The following is a 19,992-nucleotide window of genomic DNA, read 5'->3' as shown; positions in this document are numbered from 1 at the left end:
TCTCCCCCATAGTCTTGTGCTCTCTCTCCCTCTGTTTGTTCCTCTCTCTGTCTCTGTCTGCAGGTCCTTCTGTTCGTGGTGCTGCAGAACTTGGAGCTGTGGCCCTCAACACGGATGCCCATATCGCTGGCATTAGCATTTATAGTTTTATAGATCTTGTTTTTGTCTGCTCCTGCTCTGTCTCTCTATCACTTCCCTATCCATCTCCTTGTTTTTGACTCTCCTCCTACCTCTCTCTTTCTCTTTCTCTCTCTCTCTCTCTCTCTCTCTCTCAACCCATGCACCGAGGTTTAACAGGTTTCTGCCTGTTAAAGGGAAGTTTTTCCTTGCCTCCTGTAAAGTGCCTTGAGATAACTTCATGTTGTGATCTGGCGTTATATAAATAAAACTGAATTGAATTGAATTAATTCTGCTGACTGATTATTCAAGAGTTCAGGTGAGTTGTGTTTTTTACTCTGCATGGGATTCATGCTCCGAGTTCTCACACACTCATTCACTTTGAACTAACTAACTAATTCACTGATTAATAATTAACGATCAAACAATCGGTAACTAAGTTTTGATATATATTAATATACTCTGGCTCTGCGGCATCCTCTCCTCTCTTTATTTCTCCTACCCTTTGAATGGAGCTGAAAACTCTTTACATTTGCCCCACGATGAAATGTATTTATGATTAAAACATCTCCAGCGTGACGTCAGGACCATGCACGGAGCGGCGGGCTGCGCGTCGGATGAGCAGGACGCAACCTGCGCCCGGCGCGCATCTTCCCAAACTTCTCGCGCGCAGCAGGAGCGGAGCGCGGAGGAGACGCGCGATGAACAACCACTCTGCCGGTCTGGATGTGCGTCCGCCGCGCGCCGCGGACCCGGAGCTCGTCGTCACCTCGACTTTCGGGACTCTTCTCTCGCTCGTCTACGTCATCGGGGTGTCGGGGAACGTTTACACGCTGGTGGTGATGCGCCACTCCATGCGCTTCGCCACCTCCATGCACGTGTCCATCGTGAACCTGGCGGTGGCGGACCTGCTCTACCTGTCCACCATCCCCTTCGTGGTGTCCACCTACTTCCTGAAGGACTGGTACTTCGGGGACGTGGGCTGCCGCGTCCTGCTCAGCCTGGACCTGCTCACCATGCACGCGAGCATCTTCACGCTCACGGTCATGTGCACGGAGCGCTACCTGGCCGTCACCAAGCCGCTGGACACGGTGACGCGCTCCAAGGGTTACCGCAAAGCGCTGGCGTGGGGCGTCTGGATGCTGTCCCTGGTGCTCGCCGTGCCCATGATGGTCATGGTCGCGCAGACCAGCAAGCGCGTGCCCGGCGGGGGGGTGAAGAGGATGTGCGCCCCCACCTGGGCGCCCCTGGCGTATAAAGTGTACGTGACGGTGCTGTTCGGCACCAGCATCATGGCTCCGGGGCTCGTCATCGGTTACCTGTACGTCAGGTTGGCGCGCACGTATTTGGAGTCCCAGAATAACTGCGCGTTCCGCCGAGGAGGGCGCGTCCCTGCGCGCTCGCCCAAGCAGAGGGTGCTGCTCATGATCTTCGCCATCGTGCTGCTCTTCTGGGTCTGCTTCCTGCCCTTCTGGATCTGGCAGCTGCTGCCGCTGTACCGCGCCGAGCCCCTGCGCCTGGCCGCGCGCACGCACACCTGTATCAACTACCTGGTGGCGAGCCTCACCTACAGCAACAGCTGCATTAACCCTTTCCTCTACACGCTCCTCACCAAGAACTACCGGGAGTACCTGAAGAACAGGCACAGGAGCTTCTACAGGTACACGTCCTCCTTCCGGCAGCGGCCGCCCAGCCTCCACTCGTGGGGGAAGTCTGCGTCCTCCAGCAATCAGTTCGAGTTCAACTCCGAGACGCTGGTCATGGGGACATGGAGGTGATGCACGAGCCACGTGGAGGAGGATGGATGGCGGGGGGGTCTCTCCATTACGCACAGGGGTCATTCTGGGCTATTGGTGACATTTCAGTGTGCGAACCTTTGTGAAAGAAATAATGATTTTTTTTTGTGTGTGTGTTTTTAACATTGTATCAGTTAAATGACATATTGAACCTTCAGGTACTTGTATTGGTAGAGCTCAAGCACTTAAATAAAAAAAAAAAATAGGATTAAGAAATGAACTGTGAAAGTTTATAAACCCAACAGGGTGGAATTATTTTAACTAAATTAGTCATTGCTCTATGAAAGAGCAAACTTATCTATCTGTCTCTCCAGACTTAAACGGTACTTTAGTCTGTAGATCAAACATGCTTTGGAATTTTTTTCAAATGTGGTTTACTTTCTTCATAAATTAGACTAACAGGGTGGAAATTTAAGAGTAGGACATACAGACTAACACCATAAAACTGGCAAAAAAAAAAAGGCAACAGATTGTTGATGCTCACTTTGCTCCTTGTATTTCCCTCCTAACGAGAGATTACACTTCCTGAATGCTCGTTCATGGGAATTGTCATTTTCTTTCGTTCAGAAGGCTAAAAACCACAAACTAACAGGGTGGAACGCAATTTCAAGGACACTCAATGAATTCAATACAAATAATAAATAACATGAATATATCCATTTATATATATTTATAATTAAAGAGCTTTTAACTTGAACTACACAATAATAAAGACATATTTGTACTTATTTATAATTATATTGCAAATGTTTCTCATGGAAACTGTAAATTTGCTTTGGGGACATCATGAAATGGCATGTATGTGCCTAAAAAGGTCATTAGAATTACATTGTAAAAATGTATTGCATGCATTATTTTGTGTTAATGTTAGAAAGAAGACCTCAATCTATAATAAAAGCATTTCATTTAAACATGTGATTTATTTTAAGTGCGATATTTAGAGTTATTTCCTGGGGACGGAAAAGTCACCAAGAGCCAGGAGTGACCCGCAGGCCGGTGCGCGCCGGTGAGCAGCCAGTTCATTTCTCTGCAGGATTCTTTTCTGGCAACACTTTCCAAGACGTAATTCATTGATTTCTGGTGAAGAGGCAACCCTTTCATGATTCATCACATCCTTGATTGCTTTCTAAGACCCTCTGAGATGCAGTCTGACTCTCCTTGACTTCCTCGTCCTCAGGAAGAAACTCATTCTCATTCTCATTCTCATTGTCACAATGGTGCAACAACTGTCACGACTTGGATAACAACAAATAAGATTGTGTTTCCAAATATGACCAGCAATGTGCGTCATCTTATGTTGTATGGCCAGATTGATGTCAGGAGGACCTGGACACAAAAAAAAGAAAAGCAAGAACATGCATCCTTGCTGACCTTCACTAGAAAAGAAGCAGGTATCTCAGACCCCCAGCAGCTCCGTGCTGCTGAGGACAACTCTTTGGTAGCGAGATTCGATATGTTTAAACACACACACACACATTAGATTGTCCTTAAGTTGCTTCTGTATTAAAGAGGGGACTCAAAAATCAAGTTGTAATTTTACCTGTGATTTGTAAAGACAATGTCCACATTCCTTTTACAATCTCAGCAAAACATGTTTCATATTACTCTGCTTTCCCCGGGTCTCCTCTCCTCCTGCAAAGTCACCACTAAGATGATGATAATGAATAAAAGTATTTATAAAATTCTTACACTGTACTACTTCACTGTTATTGATATGTCAACTGTGGGTTACTAGCAATAGACATTGGTTCTCTGCTCATTTGCTGCTGGATTCTGTCCAACATTACGACCACCTGACTTCAGTCTCTTTAATCCCACCTGTGGCACCAACACGGAAAGTCGACTCTCACATTGCTGGTTTTCTTCAGGATCCAGATCTGTGACTTCTGAGGATAAATCAAATTTGATCAGCCTCTGATGTGTGATAAATCTTGTGACGTCATCATTTTTTGATGTTGCCCATGAAGTTAGCAACAAACAAAAAAAGCTCTGGGGTCTCCAGTCCGTTCTCGGTACAGATGTTCCTGCTATTCTCGCTTGGTTGCCTGCCAGCATCTTGTACCCTGATGGATTTCAGGCTTCAAACCACTAATCTATGAAGCAGAGATGATAGTGAGAAGCGGTTTGTTCTGAGCAGTTGGGTGAAGGCAAGCACGGCGACGTCTTCAGCGATGAATTGAGCAGAGTGCCTACCTGGAAAAAGGACGATTCTAATAGTGATGAGTGAAGATTCACACGTGCATTCTGATAACGTCGTGAAAATGGAATAATCACGTGGCTACCGAAGTGTGCCGAGTTCTTAATGATCATATCTTTGCAGACAGAAGACACTCTGAATGTCTAGAATGAGCCAGAGACTGGGTGGCCTTTTTATTTCAGTGTTCAGTCAGCACCAGCCACAGTGAAGACAATTCTAACACACTTGAAAGAGTAATCGCTCCTGATCAAAGAGAAGGTTCTTCTTAGAAGACAAAGTGATTTAACAGATTTATGGATTTACTTAAAATTAACAGTTCTTATTTAAATGAAAAAAACAAAAAACACAAACGCGTAGAGAGCACACCCTTCAGCCATTGGTAAAAAATACTTTTATTAAGACCGCTCCTCAGGCGAGCGGCTGAATGTCCGTCTGTCATGTTACCAGCGTTACGAGTAGAACTCCCATACGTGATTGGCTATCTCCATTGCGTGTCTCCTCTGCACCCCCCTCCTCTGTTACGGGGCCCGTTCCACCCGGCCGGCCGTGCCCCCGGAGTTCTTCAGGGCAGCGATGGGTCGGCGATGGCGTGCTCCGGGTCGCAGGTAAAGGACACGGTGAGGGAATAGCGCGTCCCCCATGTCACCCTCTCAACGCGGTGGAGGTTCTCCGAGCCGGAGGAGAAGAAAGACACTCGGCCTGGGCGACAAAAAAAGGAGAGTGGGCGATGAATTAAGAGAAGACTGATTTAAAGGAGCAGTTCAACAGCAGCGTCCCGTCTCAGGTTGTTAAAGATGGCGGCTTAACCCCTGCTGGCTCCTGGGAGTGGCAGATGTGTCCTTTTCACTCTGTCCCTCAACTGCTCTATATATCTGCTATCCCTCCATCTATTTTATATAAATGCCTTTTGTATCTAGGCCCTACGCCCCCCCCCACCAATAAATAAATAAATAAATAAATAAAACAAGCAACTGAATAAGCCAAAAATGAGTTTCAAACCTTTAGGGTCCCTAAATAAAAGCAAGTGTCAACTTCCTTTGTTGTTGTATTCTGTGCCCTGAGGAAGGCCATAAAGAGGAGGAGGTTGTTTTTTTAAAGGGCTGGTGATGATGGACAAATGGTGAGATAAAGAGAATGTGGGAAAAGCATCAGAGGACAAAATGAAAGAAGGGACGATGTGACGAGAGACAGCAGAGGATGCTTTGATGTCAGATAAGAAAAGGTGGAAGTAACGATATCAGGAAACGATAACGCCTCGAGAGGTTTTGACCTGAAACCCTTCAAGGGATGGGTCGTTGCCCCAGCCTTCAGAACAGCACCATGTTGGGTAACCAACAGCGTAGCATGGTTAGCGATAGCTCCCAGACGGTGTCACACCTCCACTTTGATACAAGCCTCTGATGCTGGTCTGGTATGCATTGATATTTTTTGCGTAATCCTATAGTTTGATTGGACGTGTAGTAAACTTGCATTATTTATCACAATAAAATAGAATAATGTGTCTTATAATAAGACACATGCCGAGGGTAAGAGGGTGCTGCACTCTTGTTGCCTGGCTTTCAATCAATCAGATACATTTATTGATCAAATGCTATCCTATTGCCCGATTACTGATTGAGCTAGCTTGTGTGCCAAATGGCATCGATGTCAACAGCTGCAACAAATCTAGCATGTTCTTGTGTCGCAAAGATGTGTCCCTTTGTCCCCTATATTTGTACATCTTTCCCCCTGTGTGTGTGTTTTCTGGAACATGAAGGAGCTATTGAACTCATTCTGTAGATTCCACGTAAACTCAGGTATTGTATTTTATCAAATGTTTTTTTTTTGCACAACAAAGTTTAAAATATCCCTTTCACTGCTTTACCCAGATTGCATTCGGGTGTTTTCCTGCATCCGTCTTTTAGTGGCAGCCTGTCAGAACATCAGCATTGACGGCACACGTGGGTTTTCTATTCATAGATCTCTGTTGCACTTTCACACACAAACGCATCACGCGTTTCTCACATACACACTTTACTTGGGCAGAATGGACACATTTTTTTGTTTCATATTCTTGGGGAAGTACAACTTTATGCGAGTGTGAGTCAAAGCGGAACACTTTAAAGTAGCTCAAGCTAAAAAAAGGTAGCAAGGCCGTATTAAGAGGCGCCACCATTGTATTTCCTATGAGATCAAGATGTTATTATGAGTTCTACCGTTAAACCAATTAAAGCTTAATCCCCTGTGCTGCTAATTGCCCTCTTATAGAGGATTACACCCACTTTGCTACTCATTTAGATTTCTAAAGCCACCCTCATATTCGCTAATGCAGCTCAGTACAGCGGTTCATATTTTAAGCAGGGATGTATCACTTATATTGAAGTATGGCTGTGTAAAGACGACCGCTCGGGTTCCCCGGCGTTCCTCACAGGCTGCGTCGCAAATACCAGGCTTTAAAGGGGCTAAAGCGTCCTCACTAGCACTCTGTGACGCTAGGGGTCTTCACTAGCTGGTAGTTAGTTACCTGCTCGTGGCTCCACGGTCCGGTTACCATTTTGGTCCATGAAGATGAATCTCCCACCAGTGAAGTCGGTTCCATAATCAGACAGGTACAGGAGGGAGGTGTAGTCAAAAGAGCCATAAGTCACCTAACGGAGAGGGAGGAAGACAGCGGCGAGATTTATGACCCTGTAAAGAGATAGTGGTGCTGAAGTTAGCTCTACAGCCATTCCAGCGGCTCCGGGGTGCTAAATGCTAAATGCATGCTAAAAGGCATGATCTGTTAGTCTAACAAAACTCACCCGACTTCCCATCAGGGTGGGGTTGAGTCATTTTCTCAGTTAGCAGATATAAATTGAGTTTCACAAGTGACAGAAATATGTATCCTGCGGTCGGCAGTCAGGGTTGCTAACACTAAACGGCATCGTTCTAAAAATCAAACTCTCTGAAATAGTTACTTAATATTCTTTAAAGTTCTCAGATCATTTCTCCCCAGACAAGCGTCTATTAAAAACTCGCCTCAAAGGTTTCTTACAATGAGCAACTTTGATGCCTCTAACAATAAAAAATAAACAACAACAATAAAAGCAGTGACAGAAAAGAATGCGAAAAAATTAAGAGTTAAAGTCGCTGCAGCCGGATGTTAGAACCGAAGCGAGCTTGTTAAAGTCAAAGTCAGGAGACAATCTGAACCCGTTTCCTCCATCAGGCCAATCTCTGTGAGGGGGACCCTGAGAGAGATCAACAAACAGACGTGGCTGGCGAGGATTCCACCGGCTATGAGAGACGCCCCAATGCAACTGCAGTTCATAAATGTAGAATGAGGCGCCGCCGTTTGTTACCTTATCTACGTGCGGGTGCCAGTACTCGTCGTGCTGGGTCTTGGCTGCTGTGCTGTTGATTCTGGAGAAGAATGTGGGCTTCGTGAGGTACATCAGAGTCACGTCCAACCCGAATGTCTCGGCAACGACTGCCTGGATTCGCTCACGTATGGCTCTGGCGATGAAACACAGATCGGTCGTCTTTACTCGAGGAGGTTAGGATAATAATAATAACTGAGGATAGTGACGTGTGCAGCACACTGCCAGTAGTTTGTGGCAATAATCAGACTTTTATTTCGGTACTCCTGTTCTTCTTGCTGCATCTAAAAGGTCATTATAAGCTTCTTCAAATAGAAGTGGTGTAATTTATTTTAGATTTATTGTTAGTTTGCATCGGTGGTGTAAAATCATTTTATTTTTGTTTTTCTAATGTTACTTTGCATCAATTGAGTTACTGAATATTGGTTTTATTTTTATTTGTATTGTTAATTGTCGATGATTTATGTACTAAGGACTTAACGGAAAAACAAGACTGCAAGGGCTTTCTTGAAATGCTCCTCTTAGACAGGATGTTTGACTTTATTCGTACTGTAATACATGTTACTGTGTGACTGTACTTGTACTCTAACATACTATCTAATACATATATTCATCTTCATATATATTCAAAGGCAATAGAAGCAAAGGGTTTACGCGAGGGAAAATGTTCTTCTGTTACTTTGCACGAAGCACAATTTAGGTATCGCGTGCCATAAACCATGGCTGCCTTCTAATCACAGTTCCTTATTCACCTGTAAAGCTGGAAATCCTCCTCTGTGAACACTTCCCCGACCTGATCCCCAAAGTACCTGCAGCGGAATTACAGACAGACAGGTTGGGCTGTAGACGAGACCGATCGGAGACATCGGAGCGCAGACACAGAAACAGCAGCTGGAGGGGGGCATGGATGATGAGCGCTGTACGGTAGGTTGCAGCATTACCCAGAGAGGCATAACATCTAGCCATCCAAAAACAACAGATCATAAACACCCGACTGCTTCACACGGGGGCCAAAAGAGGGAAACGTGAACAGGTGGGGGAGGAGTGAGAGGAGCAGATGATAAATGGGGGACATATGGGTGACTGAACCTGGAGAAGATGGCCCACCTAAAGCAGCATAAAGATTGATGCTGACTTCCATATTTGGTGAATGCATTTCTGCAAACTAAACAAATTATGGAAGGCGCCATGGAAGCATGAGCGTCAACTCCGAGATGGATGAACAAGGGACAAGGTTAACTTTCCCACCTGTAGATGTTGACAAACTGTTTCCCCATGGACAGGGCTCCAGAGTGCAGGTCCAGTATGGAAGCCTGCAAGGAAAACAGGAATTAGTGCCAAAGACAAACCAGTCGTATAATGAATGCTGCCTGGGGATGTAACTGCACGGATATTATTGTTTCAACATTTCTGTTGTTCCCGCCGAGCCCTCTTTAAGACATTCTCTCCTCCGGGACACTCGAGTTTTACAAAAAATCAAACAACAAGTCCTTCCGCTGCTTCCTCTCCCGTCACTCAAGCACTCTCAAAGCGTCCCTTTATGGAATGAGAATGTGACTCATCCCGGTGGGCCACTGCTTATTGTGCCAGACTGCCCCCTACTGCCGATAGAAGCCCATTACAGCCAGGAATCTGCATTAAACCAGAACACGAACTGTGCCTCTAAAATATGGACAAGCATAAGTAGCTCAGGTTTGTTTGCTGAGGCGACGCCTGGCGGGACAAACCGGAAGGAAGAAGGAAACTACAAGATCCGCCAGGGTGCAGCTCGGTAGATAGATCTGATGGGTTCACATTACTCAGTTATTGCCTGTCGATTAAAGACTGACGAAATAACTGGCTGCAGGATTTTAAAGCTGCGTCTTGAATACTGATTTGGGCGAAGTTTAACTCATTGTAAGAAACTAAGGCAGGATAGAGATGCCCCTCACTACTGGGGGAAACTCCACTCGTGCTGATGATGACAGACCAGCAGCTCCATCGCAGGTGAATGTGAGGATAACTTTAACGATATAAAAATCAAAGAAGCCAACGAGATGCACGTCTTCAGGGTATAAATCATGGAAAGTGATGCAGGAATAGGATGGGAAAGGAGGTGTGATATACTCACTCCTCCCTCCGAGCCAGCCAATGCGAGTCCTCTCTCTGCCAGCCTGCGTCGGAGACACACGCCGGTTGAACTTAGAGGCAGCGAACAGGGAAACAGCCAGAGAAGGCGAGAAGGGATGAGACAAAGCCTTTACCTCCTGAGGAGCTGCGCTTCCTCCCTCGTCACCACGCCATCTGTGACTGCACGACGACACGTCTGAGGCGTGCACCCTGGGGGGGGGGGGCGTTACAGTTAGAGATATGATATCAAGATTAAATGGTGCAATAAGCTCTGGTCGCCATAGCAGACAGGAAAAGTGCAAAACAAGGTTTATGAATCGAGTCTGTGCTCATGACAGCAAACAATTCGTTTGGCCTATTCCCATTTTTATTATCATTCTGTCACTGATAGCTTCAAAGCATTTTCAACTCCATTTGGAAACTTGGAAGCGCAGAGTCAATGCAGAGGGGGAGGGACGGAGAAGGGGGGGGGGGGGGGGGGGGGGATGGGGAGTGAAAATACAGTGGAACCTCGGTTCGCCAACATGTTCGTAAACCGAAACTATATTTCACATAAGAAATAATAGAAACTCGATGAATCCGTTCCTACGCACCAGATAAATGCACATTTACACGCCTACAGTGACATTAATATGTAACTGCGTGTAACAGAAAACACATAAAAGTGCAAACAGTAGGAAAAACAAAAGCACGATACACAATTCTGTATCTTTACACACCGTTGTGGCTGCAGTGTCAGGAGGGAGGAGGGCTCCTCCTTTGAAAGGGAGTCCTCCTCCATAAAGTGACTGGGTAACTGTCCTAGTTTTTATGTTATCCTTCTCTTTAGCTCAGTTTTCTTAAGAAAAGTTACAATCGTTGATTTCTCCATCCCGTGCTGCAGCGAGATCCCAGAGACGGACGCCGTTTTCATATTTGGCGATTATTTCCTTCTTCAATTCAACAGTTGTTCTGACTACTTTACTTTGATCTTTTCCAATAATATTTCTGCTGCCTTTCTTTGGATCCATGACGAAGAGCTAAAGAGGCACAAAGCGAAAAAACGACGTTTCTTTTCTCCTCTGGCAGGTCGACTCAAACTGAACCTACCCGTTAGACTCCGGGGGGGGGGGGGGGGCTCACCTGCGTAGCGTTTGTAGTTGTCGTAGTCTTCAGAGCACTGAACGGCGTAGACTCTGGGCTGCGATGAGACCAGCTCGCCTCGACTGACCAGGGTTTCTGTGACGTCGCTGTCCAGAGAGCTCACGTAGAACCAGGTCAGCCAGCACACAGACAGAGCGAAGAGGAGCCACGCCAGGGGCCATCGGGACCCCCGCCATACGGATCCCTGCCGCAGAGCATTACCCCTGAGCAGCACACAGCGAAGGACTGGCTGTAAATGTTTTATCAATAACACACTTCAATAGTCGCTTGTTAGTAAAGCAATAAAGTGATAAATGGTTCGAAGGTCAAGCATCAACGCAAACGCAGAATAACTGAGCTGAATAGTGACTTTGTAATAAAATAGAAGTGACAAAAATATTCTCAAAGGCGTCCTCAATGCTCACATAAAAGGCTCATCTGATCTGGAATAATAAGTTATTCATTAACATAAGACTCAGCGAGAAGCACGCAGACATGTAATAATGGAGGTAGATAGAGATAGAGATGGATAGATGAGAGATAGATGATAAATAGACAGATAAATAGATGATAGATAGGTAGACAAATAGAGGTAGATAGACAGATAGACAGGTAGATAGATACACATATTACGTTATTGGTTTAATTCAGTGTGTTACTGCGGATCGATCACTCCTCGTTGTACCGATGTGTGGAGGTAACCGTCCACAGTGGACACTTTGGACCTGCAGCGTCAATCACGTCACTTTAACCATGTTCTGGATCACATCCGCGTGGATTTGTGCGGTGACATCACCCGGAACAAGTGCAGCCCCCCCTCCCCCCGCCGCACATTCACAAGAGTACATCATTTTACCTTTTAATCTTCTTCTCTATCTCTGTTGAATTCGAACCCTTCGCATTTCTTATTCGCAGCAGCGCCATTTCGACTCGAACCCGCGACGGCTCCTATTCCACAAGCCGCGCCATCGGCTTGTCTCGCGCGCTGAGCCGAGCCGCTTTACTTCCGGGTTGTCGCGTATCGGCCCAGCCATTGGTTCATCCATTGCTTTTCCTGTTCAGACCAAGTTAATCGATGACCTATACCGTGTGTGCTGTTATTTCATCCATTGCTCTTCCTGTTCAGACCAGGTTAATCGATAACTTATACTGTCTGTATTGTTATTGCATCGTGAGGATTGGGAGCGGAAAAGGCGATTCGTGCCGGAATACAAGTAACCTGTCTCAAGCTCTGCGTCCCCGCACTGTCCCCCAGTCTGATTCCTGCTTTGTCCCTGTTCAGGTGAGTCAGACGTATCTATTGTTCACGCACAAAGAGTCGCGCACCTTCTGAATAATATCATTGTCGATATGCGGCGCTAGGCGGAATGGCATGTCCACCATGGCCTAAAGGGAAGAAATTAGTCCACCTGGATCTGAAAGGGGCCCCCCCGCGGCTGGACTACCTCCACAGGGTGAGCGCTCGACAGCGTCATCGGTCGTGTCGTGGTCAACGCTCTGATTTTCCGTTTTCTCTCCTCAGCTGATTGAGCTGTTCTCCCAGCTGGGAGTGGATGGGCTGCTGGTGGAATATGAGGACATGTTTCCTTATGAGGGGGAGCTGAAGCTGCTGCGGGCCGCGGCACAGCCATCTTACAGGTGCAGTGTGTCTCATAAACACGGCTCCCCCCCTGATTTATGGGCACGGTGTAATTCATTCTGTTTGCTGTACGCTCCACTCGCAGCCAAGAGGAGCTGCTGTCCATGCAGAAATGTGCCAAATCTAAGGGCATAGAGATCATCCCGCTTGTGCAGACCTTTGGTCACATGGAGGTGAGGAGCGCATCCCGTTTAGGATTGTCCACTGGCTCTATGACCTGCCCTTGTCCCCTTTCTGTCTCAGTTTGTCCTGAAGCATCGGTCCATGTGGAGCCTGAGAGAGGTGCCCTACTGTGTTGGCACTCTGAACCCCCACAAGGCGGAGGGGGTGCGGTTGGTGATGGAGATGCTGAGGCAGGTGGTGAAGCTGCACCCGGGCCTGAACACGCTGCACATTGGAGCCGACGAGGTAAGGACTGCCCTTCCGTTGAGTTACTGTCGAAGTGATCGTCTATTCTCTGCTGTCCTCGTCTCCGTCACCTCAAGGTGTACATCCTTGGCGAGGGGGAGGAGTCCAAACTGTGGCTGGCCGCTCCTGGACGTACGGTGGAGCAGCTTTTCTTGAGTCACGTGACCAAGGTGGCCAAGGCCATAAAGGAGGCGTGGCCTCACATGACTATCATAATGTGGGATGATATGATGAGAGGCATGAACCACGACATGCTGAAAGGTGAGGGATGGATGGATAGCGTGTATAAACACACACACACACACACACACACACACGCTTGCTTATTTCATAATACAGAATGTGTAAAATCGTAAAGAGATTACAGATTGAGATTAACTAAACGCAAATAAACGCATATTTTTCTTCTCTGAAACTAATGTATGTATGAACGTTACTTGTAATAATCTACCTCACAGCTTTACAGACTCTCCTCACTCATGTTACAGCTAGCGGTCTAGTGGGACTCGTCCAGCCCATGTTGTGGGATTATAACCCCAATCTGGATGTGGAGAAAACCGGTAGGAACGGCTTTCTGCATTATCGGATCATCACAGCACACACAAGATTTTTGCTAGTCATGTATATTGACTGTCTTGCCCAGTGTCTCTGCTGGAGAAGTACTGCAGCGCCAGTATGTCAGAGCTCTGGGTTGCCAGCTCCTTTAAGGGATCCACCAGTGTGTATAACTGTGTGCCCAGCACCCAGAGGCACGTGGATAATCACTTGCAGTGGCTGAAGGTGTCTGCTTCTCTATCTCCTGGCGTAAAACTGCAGGGCATCGCACTCACCGGCTGGCAAAAGTAAGTGGAGTATTTGTCTAAAGTGTTGTTGCTATTTTGCAGGACTTTTTTTTTTGGAATGCAGGACTTTATGTGTGAATGTGTCGTGCTTTCCATCGAGCACCTCGGACAGCACGGCAGATCAGAGCACAGGGCTTTCTACGTGATCCACTCTGTCCCCCATCAGGTACGACCATCTGTCCGTGCTGTGTGAGCTCATGCCCGTGGCTCTTCCATCACTGGTAGCCTGTCTTCAGACCCTCAAGTACGGCCATTTCAACACGGAGGCTCAAAACAAAGTAGCCGAGACACTGGGCATCTCCTCGGTGGAGGTAGAGGCCATGGAGAGGTGAGATTCAACGCTGTGTTGTGAACCACGCTAATAGCTGTAGGTGAAGGGGGGGTTTGTTTCCTGTGACCCGCAGGACGTCTGCAGGAGAGTCACTGTTCCCTGGAAGGAGGCTGGCTGAATTCATCGTGGAGCTGAATTCACTGCTGAACTCGGATGACATCCGCTTGTTTGAGAATGACATGTGAGTCACGGACAGGGATCCTGAATTGCTTGTGCTCTCCCACCAAAGAGCCAGTTGAATCAGTTCATGTACAGTGTAGGTACAGCCAGTAGCAACCTAGCATAGCATTAGCCTCTCTAGTGGTGGAGCTGGTGGTGCAGCTCTGTTTTTGCTCGTCTCCCTGACTGACACATGGAGCAGGGAGCGAATCATTTACTGTAAGAGACGTGTTTACATCCAAGTAGACAGATTGTTATTGCTTGGCGTCTGTGTACAGCTATTATAAAACTCTCTCCCTGCACTGCCGTAGGTTCGTAAGAGGATGGTTCAGCCCTTACCACCGGCAGAGGAAGCTGGTAACCCCTCTCATCACGATGCAGATTCACAGCCAGGCATTAACGTAAGACTTGTGTCTCGTCTTTCTTCAAAAACACCTGTTCAGCCTTTTAGAGGAACACCCCAGTGCCCTTGTCCCCCTCAGATTCTTAACCACATTGCAACAGAAGGTGGATGCGTTGAGGGAGGAGATGGTGCGTCTTTACCCAGATTCAACAGCCCAGGAGTGGATAGAAGAGCATGTGAGCCCTGTGGTGGCCCCTTTACAGAGGATAACCGAGAACATCAGAGCCTGTGTGAAGGAGATGGTGCCGTAGAACATTTAATTAACTCGGAATGAAACTGCTTTTTGGATCAATTCAAAAATGAAGTGTTTTAATGTCTAATTAATACAAACCTTGACCATGTTAATGGAACTAATGAGGGAAATACCGTCTCTGTATTTATCTATAAAACAACTTCATATATCCTGCATATGTATCAAAGTAATAAAACCAGCCAACGAAAAAGGTTTCTCATTTCCTTTGCAGCAAAGCAGAAATCAGACATTCCCAAACCCAAACGTGGCAAAATAATCACGAGTTAAATACCAAAATGTTTGCCTGAGATTAAAAAACAAACAAACAGAACCTTAAGTAGCATTTCACACACAATCTCGTGCACTCTTAGAGCCATGAGAATCTTTCATGGTTGATTACAGCTTGTGCATGCATTCATCTGGGTTGCAGGTTGGTTATGAATAAACGTGCAGAAGGTGATTATCGACTGGGCAGTTCTGAGAACGATGGGGAAAGTAACTTTCCATTGAATTACACACGTAAACACTCATTAGAGTTCAGTAGGAAGGCACATAAAACTGCAATCTGGGGCATATTCCCAAATAGTAATTATCTCCAAAGGGGTGAGGCGTGATATTCATTTGCAGTGCTGTACATGTACTTTACAATGACAGTAAATCTATTTCCTGTAGCATTCTCTTCAGAAAATGAACTTGAACGTTCAAAGTATTGAGTCAAAACGTCCAGTATGAGTATTTCACATGGAAATTAAATATACATTTTTACCACTACCACCCTCCCAGTGTCCCTTCCTACGCTCCGCCTAACATAAACGCTCCATACTAGACAAAGAAAAAATATGATCAAAAAAAAGTTCAGATTAATTAAAAAAAACTTGATTTGAGGTAAATATTCATTCTACGATTTTGTTTTAGATCTCTAAAAGAGTCCTGTTATTTTCAATCACGTCTATATATCCCCTACTCACCAATAGAGAGTTGCTGTGCACCGATAGAACCTAAATGAAATCCTACAACCCTCAAATCAGTCAATTATGGTCTAACCGACGAACTTCTCTTATGGATTAGTGACGAAAAATGAGTCATGAGTTTCCTTTTGGATCCAGCAGCTTGTCAGATCATTTGCCTGTTCAGCCTTGTGCACAGGCACACTGACGTCTATAAAGAGGCCCTGGAAGAGTATATATATATATATATATCCCTGGTGTTACATGCACATGCTAAAACTACAACATGTAAAAATGACGCAAACCCACTAGCTAAAAAAGGACTGCATGTCCCGGTGAAATCAAAGTTCCACTTCTTCATCCTCTGAATCACAGCTGTCTAAGGAATCTTCCTCCTCGTCCTCTCCGTACTCGGCCTTCGCCTCTTCCTCCTGCCGCCTGCGCTGCTGCAGCTCCTCCAGTCCCAGAAAGTGCTTCAACAGTGCAGCCAATGCCTCCACGTCGCTGGCAGACGGATGGAGCAGAGGGAGAACAGCCGAATATTATTACATTGAAACCATTCAAGTGAGAGGCAGTGAAGACTTTCATCCTGCAATCAAGACACTGAACTTATTTCATCTAAAATTAAAATGGTGAAAAATGTTGTGACAACAATAGGTAGAGCAATCACAAACTTCTAATGCATTGATTTGCTGATTGTGACTAAAATCATGGCTTCAAAATTAAAGAAGGATGCAAAATGATACGTTTTATATGATGGCGGTGTCACCTACCTACGTCCCCCAAGTGTGGCACTCTGGGTCAGGGGGTAGGAGAAGCCTGCAGCCAGGCGTAGCATCAGCAGGTACCCCTTCCCCAAATAGCGGACCTTCTCTTCCTGGACGCAGACGTCACACAGCTGTGTCAGATCCAACACAACTGAGAAGAAAACATTAAACTCAATCAAGCAGTAGAAAATATCGTGATGGGCAATCCACTCTGCAAAGTTACGGACCTTTTTCTTGCCCCTTCCTCCACAAGGTCAAGACTAAAGTGTACAAGCTGAAGCTCTTGAGCTCAACCAGGTTCTTAGTCTTGTCAAACACAGCCTCCTCCCAGTCCTCCATGTTCTGCATGGCTACAAACAGACAGCCAGTCACATAGAAAAGCTTCCACAAGATGCTGTCTGTGGGATCCGAGCAAATAGAGAGTTACAGTCAGGAAAAGCAGACTTATGTAAATCAAGAGTGAAAATAGACAAACGTGTATTTCGTGCACCTGGGCTGTAGTACGCAGCTGCCAATCCAACAGATGCTATACCTGCAATTAAAATGATTCACCTCTTATTTTAGAAGCACAGTCAGGAGACAAATGAGACATTTTAATGGCATTTTGAACATCTAGATTGAACGGTAGCTCAGCTTGTGTTATTTATTACCTCAGCAAAGGTGGCTATGTTTTACTAAACAAACTACAAAACAGAATTACATAATATTTTCTGGAGGCATAGGATATGGGCTGCAGAGTGTTTTATTTTATTTTCATTCTCCTCACATGCTTACCAACAAGAAGAGACCAAGAACGAATGCCCGGGGATCTTTTCAGGTGCAGCAGGGAGCCGCTGTGTTCCTCTACTGTCATGTAGCCCATCTAAATGGAGGGGAAAATAAGAACCGCATACTTCATTTATACTAAAAGCCTATTTTATATTTTATATAACCCCTGACCTAATGGATTCATTTGCCGACGTCACCAAAAGAAATGTGTTCTTTCGTATGCCTTGTGAGTATTTACTAATTTATGTTGTTTTAACAGGCCTTTTTATGACTTATGGGATTTAAAGCATGGAAATGTTCACTTATACTGAGCGCCTTACTAACTCATCATTACGTCCAGCCACGAAGAGGCCTTTAAATCCACCGATTGGATGGACTCATCTTCCCAAATCTACCTTCATCTTCAATTCATCATAGTAAAATATTTTATTTGACTTTATTTAGTCAGTGTAGGTTTTCCATTTTGTCCAGCAACAGTGACAGAAATGTATTTACACCAGTGCTTTCCTTCATAGCACATGTCAAAATATGTATAAAAAAAAGCGCTTTTAATATTCTGCTAAGAAATATGACTTCCATTTCATTACTAGCACTTATAATAGCACTGACTAAAAAGAAAAGCCTTACTGTGTCTAAATCTAGTTTAAATATCTTAAAATCAGTGTAACAATACAACAAATCTGAGCCCAGGCACAGGAAACTATACAAGGAACTTAAGGAAGAACGGCATTTATTTACCATTTACTGGTTTTATTTATTGTTTTCCACATTAATTAATAGAATTATAATTTTCAGGATTATCCACAGTTGCAAACATGTAGTTATTAAAGACAAACATTGCTTTTCAGATGCATTTCAGTCCTTTGAGCAGAACTGGGCTGGAAAGGAGACAAGACATCTGTGGAGTAATTTAATTTAGTTTTAGTTTTATTTGTACTGTTAAATGTCGATGATTTATGTACTACTAAGGACTTTCAACGGAAACAAGACCGCAAGGGCTTTTTAGAAATGCTCCTCTTAGACAGGATGTTTGACTGTACTTGTACTGTAATACGTGCTACTGTGTGACTGTACTTGTACTCTAACATTCTATCTAATAAATATATTCATCATCAGTAATGCAGGTGGGAATCTCAACATCTTAGCTCCAAACCATTGTCTGAGGCTTCCTATCGCAAGTGGTACAAGAAAAAAAACACGTAGATGTCTTTCTTTGGGTGGATTTTAAAAATCCCAAACACATTAAAGATGCTCTTGATGATGCTGGTGATTTGGAGTGATAAAGAGCCTGTGTGAAACTGTGTGAAACAGTTTGACCACTTACCTTTACCTCTCTTTCTCTAAATCACCTTGTAGATTTGGTAAACGAGTATTCATGAATTGAAACGCATGCACAGAATTATGAGGAAGTTCTTCTCATGTTATTGCACCAACTGTCCTGAATGGGTGATACTTCCTTCCTGAAGTCGTCTGTTGTGATTGGTCGTGTTTACGTTCCTTGAACCTTCGAAATAAAAGCATGAAACTCTTTCGTACAAAAGAAAATAGGCCTTTGTATTATGTCTTCGGATTACTGTATATTCATTTCCATTTTACACAGAAAATGATAATTTAATAGGACTAAAGAATACTTAATTTTTCCATTATCTTAACAAAGATTATGACTATTTTTTGTTCTTATTCGGTCATTACTTTGAAAAATCTATATCTGTCGAGGTTTTTCGCATCCAACAATCGATTATTATTGGAAACGATTATTAATTTCTGATTATTTACACATCAAACTTTCTCATGAATTTCGACATCGCCAGCGCTGCAAACTATACTATACTAATACTATAACTAGCAAGCGACAGTATTTACTTGTAAAATTGTGTGCACTTGTACCTGCTGATTGTAAAACTCCATGTTTTGTGTTATGCTCGTGAAATTTAGACACTTTTATTAAAAGTATCTTGGAAAAAACATATAATTGCGGACGTTCACATTAGAATTACTTTTGTAGTACAAAAATAAGGTTCAAACAACTTTTATTGCTACTACTAATCAACCACTACTACAACTACTTATAATAATAATAGTAATAATAATATAATAATAATAATAGTGATATTAATAATAGTAATGTTAATAATAATAATCATCATCATAATAATAATAATACCTGATATTTTAATGAGGAGAGACTTCATACGTCATCGTCACGCTGGTCCAATCAGAGGCCTCGCCGTCAGATCGCTGCTCCGTTTGCGCATGCGTCCTAGCTGCACCGGGTACACAATGGAGTCGGGCGGACGTAGACGTGACTTGCTTCCATACTCGGACACTTTTCAGCGCACCGGGTTTTATACCGCGGTATGACCGCGAAGATTCAAGCGGGCAGGCGAACCCCGGTGATCCCCGGTCCCAGACGACCCCCGGTATCAGGCGAACCCCCGGTCCCAGGCGACCCGGCTCGAAGCGGAGTCCTGAACGATCCTGCAGTGCTGCTTTATTTAAATGTCCTCCGCTTTTCTTTTTGCACGCCTTTGTCTGAGACTGAACGAGGAACGGGGGTGAGTTCTCTTGGACTTCGGCCTCGTCATGTGAACACGTTAAACTGGTTTTACCCTTCATAGCATCGAAGCGAGCGCACAGGTTATAATTCACTATAAAGCAGCGCTGCGGAAGGGCCGCAGAGTCTGCTTTGAAACGAATGACACCTTTCAGACAGCTAATGTGGCGGGGGGGGGTGCATGTGTGTGTAATTAACATTATCTATTGAGATTGTAATTACAGGATAATTATTGCCCGTTTCTCTCCGCCATAGAGCTGCTG

The 19,992-nt window shown here is 44.9% G+C and overlaps 4 protein-coding genes across 4 annotated transcripts; 2 read left to right on the top strand and 2 right to left on the bottom strand.

Moving 5' to 3' along the window:
• The first annotated feature begins 818 nt into the window (after positions 1-818).
• On the top strand, positions 819-1,895 carry LOC137913636 (urotensin-2 receptor-like). Its single transcript, XM_068757278.1, has one exon. It carries the CDS (start codon positions 819-821, stop codon positions 1,893-1,895), a length of 1,077 nt encoding a protein of 358 aa, XP_068613379.1.
• A 2,375-nt stretch (positions 1,896-4,270) lies between these two features.
• Positions 4,271-11,658, bottom strand: LOC137913638 (2-oxoglutarate and iron-dependent oxygenase domain-containing protein 3-like). The gene is made up of 9 exons (XM_068757280.1): positions 11,536-11,658; positions 10,680-10,903; positions 9,692-9,767; positions 9,559-9,601; positions 8,697-8,761; positions 8,201-8,257; positions 7,431-7,584; positions 6,614-6,737; positions 4,271-4,809 (listed from the first exon to the last, which is right to left on the bottom strand). The coding sequence occupies exons 1-9, from the start codon at positions 11,601-11,603 to the stop codon at positions 4,673-4,675; spliced, it is 948 nt and encodes a 315-aa protein (XP_068613381.1). The 5' UTR covers positions 11,604-11,658; the 3' UTR covers positions 4,271-4,672.
• A 228-nt stretch (positions 11,659-11,886) lies between these two features.
• LOC137913637 (hexosaminidase D-like) lies at positions 11,887-15,814 on the top strand. The gene is given in 12 exon segments (XM_068757279.1): positions 11,887-11,961; positions 12,042-12,133; positions 12,202-12,317; positions 12,404-12,491; positions 12,562-12,726; positions 12,804-12,987; positions 13,215-13,286; positions 13,370-13,568; positions 13,735-13,913; positions 13,987-14,080; positions 14,370-14,459; positions 14,541-15,814. Coding segments are annotated over 11 exon segments (1,446 nt in total). The 5' UTR covers positions 11,887-11,961; positions 12,042-12,046; the 3' UTR covers positions 14,713-15,814.
• A 110-nt stretch (positions 15,815-15,924) lies between these two features.
• On the bottom strand, positions 15,925-17,269 carry LOC137913640 (cytochrome b-245 chaperone 1 homolog). Its single transcript, XM_068757282.1, has 5 exons — positions 17,182-17,269; positions 16,898-16,939; positions 16,635-16,805; positions 16,414-16,558; positions 15,925-16,144 (listed from the first exon to the last, which is right to left on the bottom strand). Exons 1-5 carry the CDS (start codon positions 17,267-17,269, stop codon positions 15,982-15,984), a joined length of 609 nt encoding a protein of 202 aa, XP_068613383.1. The 3' UTR covers positions 15,925-15,981.
• Positions 17,270-19,992: the final 2,723 nt, after the last annotated feature.

Source organism: Brachionichthys hirsutus, unplaced genomic scaffold (assembly GCF_040956055.1).
Source record: "Brachionichthys hirsutus isolate HB-005 unplaced genomic scaffold, CSIRO-AGI_Bhir_v1 contig_882, whole genome shotgun sequence".
NCBI lineage: Eukaryota > Metazoa > Chordata > Actinopteri > Lophiiformes > Brachionichthyidae > Brachionichthys > Brachionichthys hirsutus.
Note: the sequence above shows the minus strand (reverse complement) of the source record. Positions and strands in the feature narration are given on the sequence as shown.